An 11,210-nucleotide genomic window follows, 5' to 3' on the forward strand; every position below is an offset into this window, starting at 1 on the left:
AAAACAACAATAAACATAAAAACTAAACATAGAACAAAGTATAATTACCTGTAAATATGGATGGTGTAAAACTATTAGTAATGCATCTATATTAGCTTCTATTCTACTTCTTCAAGGTTTTTCTATAATTGACAAACTACGACACACAACAGACTGTTAGTCTGTCCAGATGATGCTGCCACCTGGTGGTCAGAAGACAAACAGGACTTAAACAGTGTTGGGGGGGGGGGGGAAGTTTTCAGACACCCTTAAAATTTAACACAATCTCAAATATTATCATGAAATATTTGTGGAAAAATCTTCTTTGTGTTTCAAAAGGTGTGGCTGCATTAGACAGACACAAATACAAATTATATGTTTTTGTTTATTGTTTACAAGAAAAATCAACAAAACTAAATTCTACCAAAATGACCCAATACTCAAAATGTCTTACGTATTTTTAATGGAGCCAAACAATTTTAAGTTTTTAATGGCTTTTTTAGGATTTGTTTAGTATTATTGTGATGTAGTGATTGTAGTAAAAGAAATTACACTTGAAGAGTGATTCTTAATGCAATATTTAATATATGTATGAGGTGTCTGAAAACTTTTTACCACTGTTTAATAATTCACTCTGAATTTCCCCCAAATAACACCTGTTTTATTCCAGCACATGATTTTTATATTCATTATTCCCAGTCCTGAGCCCAGTGACAAACAGGCTTCTTACCTTGGAAACCTGTCATACACACAAGCATAATAATACTGCAATAGTTCATATGTTTTTTCTTGTTTATTTCTGTCTTCAAGTTACAAGGGAAGCACATTTATTCATTTTTTGCCTTTTAAAAATCAGGGATATCTTGATCTGTATTCTGGACACTGGGGTTAAAAGATAAAAATAAAAGCATTAAAACAAATTATAGGCATCAAATATATGTGTTTCATTAATAAAAAATACAGAATACAATGACGGATCCGGATGATGACAGACAACAAGGCTGGACAGTGGTTTGTGTTTGCTGCACATGAAAACTGTGACATCATGTCGTCCGCAGACTTACGACGACTTATATTTGGTTACTAAGGCTAATTAGAGTCTTTTAATGAGGTTATTTAACGAATACATTTTTAATGCCATGTCTAACTATGACATGCGAGTTTAACCAACTCATGTTTAATGAAGGTTAACGTCCTACCATGGAAGAGAACCTGGTATTTTTTCTATAAAGAGGTTATTCATTTAGTTTCTGATTATTTCTCTTCAAATGAGAAGAAATGTCTCCTTTTGATGGTGATCAGTAAGATTCTAACTCTTGTTTCCTTACAGAAATAATACAATCTGATCTGCGATGCCATGAGTGTGCGTTACAAACATGTATCAGGCTTCAGTGAAACACAGACCAGCGTACCGTCATGAGGTTTAACTGCCACAGCTCTAGTAACAGCTCCTCCACGATAACAGGCACATAAACCTTTACTGGGCTTAAACCAGGACATAAGAAACTTTTAAAGTGTCCTTTGAAGAAGCAGAAATTTACACCTGAACTGAACTAATGTGAGATATTCACCTCTTGAGGAACATTATTAATTCATCTGCACAACTTCAGTGTAAACTCTCCATCCACAAATCCAATCTGAGGAGGATTTCCTCTTTTTTTTTTCTTTTAGGACGCCTGCGGCTCCGTTAGATTTTGGTCCCACCATTTTAGGAAACAACAGGCCATCGACAGCATGAGAGAGTAAAATGTGACCGTGCTGAATGGCTGACAATGTAAATCACCTGTGATGGACACATTTATATAAGAAGAGGGGAGCAGAGGAGCAGAGGGTGTCATTGGAGGATCTGATTCAACAGTCATCCCACAGACAAAGATGTGTAATTCTCCTCATCTTTACAGGACAAGTAGTTCTTTAAACTAGTGTATTATATAAGTATTAAACCATACATTATGATAGGATTCACCACCCGCAAAAAACTAACTATCCCTACGCAAGTCAAACACCTATTATAGTTCAACACAAGCAATAGGCAAAGTTAAGAAGTTCAACAATTCAACAAGGACCTGGATAATCCCCATCACACCCGGCCTGACTCACAGCGGCGTCCTCTTCATGTCTACAGCGATACAGCTCCACAAAGCCCTACACAAACTTCACTTCTGTGTCATGCCACAATATACAAAGATACTCAGAGAATGACAAACACTTTCCTAAAACGGAGAGGAGGAGGAGGAGGAGATGGGCGGCGAAGAAGAGACGGATTGTGAACCTTCTCTTTAGATTTCTGTTGAGCGTCGGGGGGCCAATACAACACAGGATATCAATGGATTACATTCATGCATACACACACCTAGACGCTCTCACACTCACACACGTGCTGTGGTGGTGGTGTGACTTGTCACGGTTGATGCGCTGGTTGTTTGATAGTGTGTTTGCAGGTTTTAGTCCTGTCTGGAGAGGCCGACTGCAGCCGCAACAGTCTGAACACGACCACCACTCGACCGTCTCCAACTCCTTGGAAGTGAAATGGCAACTCCTCACGGTGGCAGTGTCAAATTAAACAAAACAAAAAGGGTTTCCTTGGTTTTTTGAAGAAGAGACTGCTCAGAAATCGTGGATTGTCATCCTGCAGTCTCTTGATGTGGTAAAACGCTGAATAAAGAACCTTGATATATTTGGTGAGGCGTCTCCAGTGGGAAAAAAATGGGAAAACAGTCTAGTTTGATGTTGATGACTTTCCTCCTGTTCTGGTCTCACAGCTCAGTTTTTCAAGCAGCTGTGAAAACCTCAAGTGAAGCCATTTAAAAAAAATGCCAACGATGTGCTCATTTGTGATCTAAACAGGCTCTCTGGATGAAGAGGACGAGGGAGGGCAGGTGTTGATGAATTCCTAAACAAGAGTTAATATTCTGCAATATCATACTGCAAATCCTCATGTAGCAATAAAAATCCTTGTGTTGCTGTAAAAAATTGTCTTGTTTAAATATGAATATAGTACTGAGTTTCTGCTCTTTAGGAAACGAGTCTGTTGTGAGGTGAAGGTGGCTCCGCCTTCACTACAACTCCATGTCCTGAGCCTCGTCCTCGGAAAAGTCTGACATGGAGCTCTCGGAAGAGGAGTCGCCTCCTCCCTCCTCCTGCTCCTTTAGAGCCTCCTCTGTGGCATATTTCTGGATGTACTCTGAAAAAGACACACAGGGAGGGAGAGAGACGGATGACTGAGTCTGTGGCGACCAAACAGCTGCTTCGCTTCTTCTTTCACATCAATAGATCATTTCAGGAAAAGTTTGAGGCATTCAGGAGAAACTGACAAAACAATCTCAACTAAAAGTCAATTTACTTTCTTCTTCAAGAGATTTCAAACGTATCACATCAGTTGACTGAATCTGATGAGTCGTCATGAGAATCTTTCAGGAATAAATCTTTTCAACTCTAGTCAACATGCATGACAAGTCCTGGATATCCTCACCGCATGTTTGACTGTCTATATTTTTATCAGCACGCATTAAAAAGGTGAACTTTGTTGTTCCTGAGGACAAACAAGTGACGCAAATTCACCTGTTTATGCATTTTCAATTGTAGCATTAAAAAAACTACAAGCTAAAAGCCATTATCTGGACCAATATATAATTGTGGGACTTTTTGTATCATAGTTGACATTTTTGCTGTTTTCAGGCCTAAAATCAACATGAAAACTAAGTTGTGTTTTACAGTAAAACGCTGCTGTGTTACCTTTGATCTTGTGTTTATAATCCTCCGGCCGGTGCAGGTACATGGCGGCTGCGTCTCCATTCAGAGGGTCGATGGGGTTTGGGTAGGCGAGCAGCTGAGGGAGGAACGACTCGAAGATGTTGGTGAGGTCTGGTGGATGTGAAGAGAAAGATCAATGAGTCCAGAGAAATACTAATGAGCAGAAAGAGGCTGCAGTCATTCCATCACATGTAGCTGCATCATTACCCCACTAGAGGTCTCTCTTGGATCCGCAATTCAAACAATTCCACTGTATAATGCTGTTTTCTGGACAGATGTAATCAACCACAGCACTTTTAAGAAACTTCCATTTGTAGTCACTTTGCTGTACATGTTGCACTGAGCAGGCATCTTAGATTTGTAGATTCTTTTAGATGTTTAATTCATCTGACGGGTTCTAATTTTGTTCTGCAACACAACAACGAGTCCAAGCAGACAGCCAGACGTATACATTTTTAACAAAAGCTTCAACCAATCTACATACATAACCAATGTTCTGCACTGTATGGAAGAATAGAAGCCAGTTAACAACTGTGTCTTGAACCAGAAGTAAAACATGAAAAACGGACCGGTTTTTGAATGAAAACATTTCTTAAAGATGTGTAATGAGTAGAAAAGATCCGTATCACTCTGTTCTTCTGCAGACTATAATTCTATCACCAGGAATAAGATCAAGGAGACGTCTTGTGTATTTCTGGCCAGGACTGGAGATCCTGTCAATGCCTTTAGGACATTCTGAAGATTTCGCAACTGTTTGGGGCTATTTTTGTGTCTGAATATGCTGTCAGGATGCCCTCTTTCGGTCTGTCAGACTAAAACAACATTCAGATACATAATTGAAGAGGCCCTGTCTTTCATAGGGATAAACATCGATTAAAAATACATGCTGAGAGTCTCTATGTTCAATAGTTTTCATCAGAAAGTTCCTAAAACTTCTGTCAGGCGACTGACTGTATTCTCTCACTTGCTCAACTGTTCAGTCTGTTAGTTTTCACAGTGTCAGATTATTATCTATGCAGAGTTCTCGCCACACTGGCGTCCCACCACCCACACAAAAATACTTATCCGGGTGTTTTCACACATACAACTCGCATGTAGAAAACAAAACTGTTGATCAAAAACAAGGTGAGGAACAAGCACCTCTCAGCTGCCTTATTTCTATTCAGACGGAATTTCAAACCAAAAGAGCCCAAAGTTAATGTATCTGGTGCACAAAAATGCAAATGTGAACGGAAATGTGGACGCTGCTGGTGGAGGTTTGGTTTTGTGTCGCTCACTTGAACAAAGCGACAACAATGCCCTCCAGGTGAGAGTGTTCTTCCTGTTTAAACACTCAGGACCTTCTCATCCATCAGCGCTCACCGCATGACCTCAATACAGGCAGCAGTTATCACCAAAGTGTAAGCCGATTAAACCGAGATGCTCTGCCTGAAGCTGCGCTGCAGAGGTACACTGTGAGCTGCTCACTTTAGGAGCTTTTATTGGCTATTAATGTCAGTTTAACCAAGTGACTGGTGGATGTATGTGACGAGTGAGAGCTGCGACTTACCGTATAGAGCTGTCCATGTCTGGTTAATGACATCTAAACACACAGTTCCTGACCTGAAAACAGACATGGATGTGAACGAATGATGCAAAATGTGAGACCAAGTCTTAAGTAAAGGTGAGGACAACATATCAGACAGGACGAATCATATTAATATTTAGATGTAGCTGTCAAGTTGTTGCCATTAAATCAATAATAAGAGGCATTTTACATGCAAATAAACACCAGCTAAAGTCATTCTACTTACGCTTCATCAATGTTGGGATGAAAGATTTTATTCATAAATCCTGAAAAAAAGCAGATTTTTCTTTAGATTTATTCATTCACTCTTTAACTGTATTACTTGTCAGGACACTTAATAGTGTTAGAATATTACCAAGGCTTCCGATTCTAAATATTTTATACCTATTGATGGTGATTTGAAGGGGTATTTATCTGGTAGGTCCACCCGAACCTTCCACACGCCTCCTTCGTACGGCGCTAAATTAAAAAAGCAAACAAATAACATGTCAAGTGAATAGTATCCAGGATGTTTAATTAATGTTTTAGTAACACCGATGCAATGCTGATTAAATTTACAGTACACCAGTGACAAAATGTCAAATTTAGTAAATTTCACGAGGCTCTTACTTCCAGGCGGTCCGTGAAACTTCACTACAAACTCGTTGAGGCCGCTCAGGATGGTGACCTCATGCTTGCTCTCGATGCTGACGCCTGGTTAAGGGAAACTCGAAAAACAGACACAAAAGCAACAAGGGAGGTGAAAGAACTCAAACGTCATCAAGAACAGGCTGGACGTTTTAGTTCCCCGTGAACTTGTCTGGGCAGAGGTCAAACATGGGGTCGATAACATCAGCCGTGGCAATGAGATCAATAATGCAGCAGCCTCCATCAGACCAACTCAACCAACACACAAACAGTCTCCTTCACAACAAAACAACCTCACGGTGAGTCGCTTTTCTACTGCACACGTCCATTCCACACTTCTCAACATAACATGAGCCGTTTCACTGGAACTGAATCAGAAAAGAGCTCCGGTTAGTTAATAATACCAGTATGCTGTGATACTGGAGCAAGAGACTGAGTCAGCAGTCAGACAGAAAGGTGGAGTGTATTTAATCTCAACGACTGTGTGAGTCTGACACAGTGACAGATGGGAAAAAACACTCACACAAAAACCACAAACGTAACTGTTGCGCCCAGTTTCATCACCCCGTCATAAATCCTTCTGTCGTCTCTATTCCAGTGATCTAACCAAGGTAACATTCAGATGCTAATTTAGTTAAACTGCTGGAGCACAAAAAACACAAGACAGCTTGATTATATAACTGTCAGGAGGCAAAATAACTGTAAACAGCCACCAGAGGAGAGGAAGATTCAGAAAGCTCAGCCACTCAATAGGAAAAGGTTTGCAAACCACTGACCAAGAAGACAGGGTAGCTCTAAATGTGATCCCAGGCAATGTGGCCTATAAATAAAACCTGTTATAGATGTACATTTGTGCAGCATCTCTTTCTTTTGCTTTACCCCCAAGGGTTACCCATAGAAACCCAAGTAGTGCTCTCTGAGAGTAATGTAACTACACAATGGAAAACCTCCATGATTTATCAGCACCATCCTCTGATACAAAGATATGTTTTTCTAAATAGTTCTCAAGACATTAAGCATCTAGAATCGCCTCACCTGCATCCGAAGTGGACGTACATTTAGTGTGAAATAACGACTGAGATCTGCCGCACTGGTTCAATTTGATTTAAAGACGCAACGTGAAACTATGTATGGCATCTTTTGTTAACACACTGGTGCAAAGCTGAGGTTTGGAAACTGGTCGAACAAGATCCACAGCAGCAAGAACCGATGGATCCAAACATGTTTTACCTTCCTGACTGCTATTCTCTATTCTTACACTCTTCATCCATATTTTACACTGTTGTCAACCAGCTGATTTGGTATTTTTCCTTGTTTCTTTTAAAAAGGTGTGACTGTACATCCACTGTTGTCTCAATGGTAACAATCTATCAGGTTACTGTCGTTACACAGCACAATCTTAATAGAATTTAAAATTATTTCAGACTAACAATTTACCATTTTTCAGTTTTTTACATGCAGCTTTTGGCTGGAACACAAATGTATTGTAGCGCTAACCATTACGGTGAGGTCAATAAACAACGTTATTATACATTAAAGTATTAATCAATGATAGAACAATGTTTGGGGTTTTTTTGGAACCAAGTTTTTAAGTAAAAATCAAACTTGAGACAACTTCAAAAAATAATTAAAATTTTAAAATACTACCACTGCATAAAGATTTTTGTAATGATTAAACCCAGCATCTGGAAGGTTAATTAACACTAATTACTTTCATTGTGGGCAACTATTTCAAGTACTTTTTCTTACTCTGTTAATCAATTCATCTGTAAAATAACAGAAAATTGTGAATATTTAAATTTACCAGGACCCATGACAACTTTTTAAAACTGTATGTTCTGTCTGACTAACAGTGAAAAACCCCAAAGATATCTGCTTTAGCTAATCTATTCTGTTGATATGGCTTCTGTGTTCACATGTATATGCATTTTTGCACGTGATTAGCTTTGCGTTTTTTCACTCCGGTTTGTCCTCTCTCTGCAGGTATTTCTGGCTCTGGAGCTGCAGGGGTCTAATCTGCAGCTACTGGTCCACCAACCTGTCCTGTGTTTATGTTTTCTTGTTTGTCTCCCCTCTATTCTCACTCCTACTGGTCAAGACAGATGGCTCCCTGAATCTGGTTCTGCTGGAGGTCTCTTTTGTTAACAGGAGTTCTTCCCTCTCCATTGTTGCCAATATGCTGCTCATAGGGAAGCTTTGGATTTGTTGGGTCTCATTACTGGGTATAATTTGTTTTTGCAGGGTCTTTACGTTAATATTTAAATGAATGAGGTAAATCTTCATAATTAATAATGCTACAAATATTTTTAAATGCTAAAATAATATAGGGTTTCAACCTTACACTTTAACTTAGTCAAGTAAATTTGTATTTTATGTAGCTTTTAAGAATTTTAACAAGAATATTTAAGATACTCACACATCATAAATCACACTGTAGCATCTCAACCTTAATAATTTAACATTTTGGTCAAATTTGCAGCTTCCATCTTATTCCTCTACTGAAAAGCATTTTAGTTCTTTTAAAAAGTTCTTTCTTTCTGCTATATAAATAAATGCAACTGGCCTCTGAATTCAGTTGTTGAGCCAATTCACGTTGATTAATTCATAGGATTTAGGCAGGCCTGTTGTTAATAGGTTAACCAATAGTAACGTTTCTGTCTTGGTAAACATTGTCTGTAATTAAAGGATGAACAAACAGAACTAAATTTAGGTTCAGTAACCTGGTTGTAGTGTGAAAGTATCAACTGTGTCATTGTGTTAACAGTTATTTTCTCACATTTCTGGACTAGAAAGCACTTTGACTCAATGATCGTTTTTTTAAATGTGCTACACAAAAAAACTGACAATGTATTTTACAAACAAATACAGGAAATCTTTACTTTTGACAAACTTGAGCAGAAAACTATTTAAACGACAACCATTAAACTACCCAGTAAGTCCGATAACTGTTTCTGCACTCGGTTCTAGAGGGTGTGTTGGGACGAAAACAACATGTTGACCCACTCAGGCTCAGTGTGTTCAGCCCCGTCCCCACCGTGGACTCCTGTTCCCAGCCATGTTCCCAGCCCCCATCCCTGCATGCGGCCCTACAGCACGCTTGTTGTTCCTCGATCAGCTGTGTGTGAAGTCCCGCCCTCCGCCGTGTTCCGGATGGTAACAGGCGGACCAATCACAGAGCAGCATCTAGCTGCAGGACAAAAACAAAACAATTCAGCTCACGCTGTCAGAAAACCTTTCATGCAAAAACTTCAGCCGAGAGCCACGAATAACGATTAATGACACGAAATATACACGAGCGAGAACAATACTAGAGTGGGCTGCCAGAAAATTAAAATATAACGTGACGAAAGACCTCAGAGAGAAATGTTAAAAGATATTATGAAACGAACAATATCAATCACCTTTTTTCTGTCTCTTTTGTAGCATCGTTTAACTGACATTTGTGGCTGTATTATGTATGAAAACACGCCAACCGTGACTTATTTACATATAAATACATTTTAAATGTGTTTATATATTTTTTAAAAAGACTATACGTTTGGCAAAAATAAAACTAAAGAGGCAAAAATGTTAAAAGTCTCTGCTCCGTGGTGCTAATAAAAGCACCGTAGTTAGCTGTTGACTTTGTCGGAGATCGTCTCTACATCGACCTTAATTGTTCTCTCTTGGTGGTAGCATGCTACACGGCTAGCCACCTTGGCGTTACCAAATCATGACTGAATAAACGTGTCTTTTCGGATAAGTGTTTCCAAATTGTAAATAACCCCTCTCTAACACCTCACATCGTGTTGTCAGTTCGACGGGACCACATATTATGGGCTACCATGCTAACTTATCGCCTTCGAGCTAAGGCTAACAAAGCTAGCACAGAGTTAACAGCCAGCGTTATATTGCGACAGTTTCCGTTGCTAATTCTCTGTTGATACAAACAGGACGAGCGCAGCTAGTCTGCGAGCAAAGCTAACGCTGCACAACAGGCAACTGAGTTCCGACGAATAACATTTAAATACAAGGCTTGTTCGCCATTCTGCTAACTAGCTAACGCCTGGCAGCCCAACGTTAGACACAGTATTAACGTCTCAGTGTTCAACACACTTTTCACTAAATCTATTAATCTCACACAGCTAGCAGCCACATTACACACATCCTCACAGCAGCCATCGGAAGCAAATTATGTAATTAATCACCAGCAGACAGCTGACAGTTGTTATTAAAGACAAAAGAGAGATTTAATTTGACTCTCGGGGCTTGTTTATGTACTGTAAAGGATACAGTTTCACCACGTCGGTATCCATTCGCCTCTTGCCCGGACTTGGAGACGACATTTTTGTATTCCTTTCAGAAGTGATCTAAAAATACTGCGGCTGTTCAGCTACCTCAACCTTTCAGCTTGGAAATGCCTACAAGCCCTCCGGACTGTATCAACAGCCTTCCCACAGTGTCCATAAACAAGATCCCAGCTGCAACATCGCCCACTTTTTGTGTCCTCAGCGGGTCCGGAGCTCTCCTCTCCTCGGCCAGCTCTACCTAGTTGTGTCCTGTCCTGAAGACTCTCTGCCAGTGACATCAACCTCCAGCGACCAGAGCCAGCAGAGGAGGGGCTCAGACATAGAACCACGCTCCCAGATCAGATCCACACTGTCATCCCGCTGTCCAACAACCTCAAAAACACTGCTACACTCATACACGACAGCTTTTATAGATAAATGCTACTTGTGGGTTGTTTTTTTTTTGGTGAGGCTGCTACAACAGTGCTCATGGATAAAGTGTGTGCTCATCTATCACATATGGATCTATGCGAAAATTGACTTACTGAGAGGCCGAAATAAGCACAATAGGCCAAAGTTTCTTCACATGAATGATATGAATCACAGCTCCGAGTGGTTACTGAGTAATTTTTAGGTGCTTATCCCACACATTAGCTTTGTAAATATCAGTTAAATGGTGAAGTAATCACAAGTAAGTACAAGAGGGCAAGATGAGGCATTGGTAGTTTATTATGTGCAGCTAAAACTATTGTCCAATACAATAAATCCTGCTGTTATAGAGGGAAGCTGATTACCTTCGGGATCACTTTTACAACTATACAACCAAACTTACATCTGCAGTCAAATGCAACATTTACATATTTATTAATGTAAATCCTAGTACAAGTGAGGAAAAAGCTGCAAGGATCAAACATCAGCAGCTGCAACACGACTGCAATGCTGAATGAGAGAAAAGACACTGAGCTATAAAAGCTAACTAGACTCTCTGTAAATATAATGCTGAATGAGAAAAATGA

At 39.7% G+C, this 11,210-nt stretch overlaps 1 protein-coding gene across 1 annotated transcript; it reads right to left on the bottom strand.

The window, feature by feature from the left end:
- Positions 1-753: 753 nt before the first annotated feature.
- Positions 754-10,484, bottom strand: LOC111586641 (ubiquitin-conjugating enzyme E2 H-like). The gene is made up of 7 exons (XM_023296406.3): positions 10,199-10,484; positions 5,909-5,985; positions 5,684-5,758; positions 5,526-5,565; positions 5,282-5,334; positions 3,715-3,843; positions 754-3,163 (listed from the first exon to the last, which is right to left on the bottom strand). The coding sequence occupies exons 1-7, from the start codon at positions 10,249-10,251 to the stop codon at positions 3,039-3,041; spliced, it is 552 nt and encodes a 183-aa protein (XP_023152174.1). The 5' UTR covers positions 10,252-10,484; the 3' UTR covers positions 754-3,038.
- Between the last annotated feature and the right edge of the window lie 726 nt (positions 10,485-11,210).

Source organism: Amphiprion ocellaris, chromosome 3 (assembly GCF_022539595.1).
Source record: "Amphiprion ocellaris isolate individual 3 ecotype Okinawa chromosome 3, ASM2253959v1, whole genome shotgun sequence".
Lineage (NCBI taxonomy): Eukaryota > Metazoa > Chordata > Actinopteri > Pomacentridae > Amphiprion > Amphiprion ocellaris.

Excerpts from the sequence above, each read along its gene's own strand:
- LOC111586641 (XM_023296406.3), bottom strand. The coding sequence starts at position 10,251 with ATGTCGTCTCCAAGTCCGGGCAAGAGGCGAATGGATACCGACGTGGTG. Across the intron at positions 5,986-10,198 it reads GATACCGACGTGGTGAAACT|CATCGAGAGCAAGCATGAGG; the intron begins GTATCCTTTACA and ends ACCAGGCGTCAG. Across the intron at positions 3,844-5,281 it reads GACATGGACAGCTCTATACG|ACCTCACCAACATCTTCGAG; the intron begins GTAAGTCGCAGC and ends CACATCCACCAG.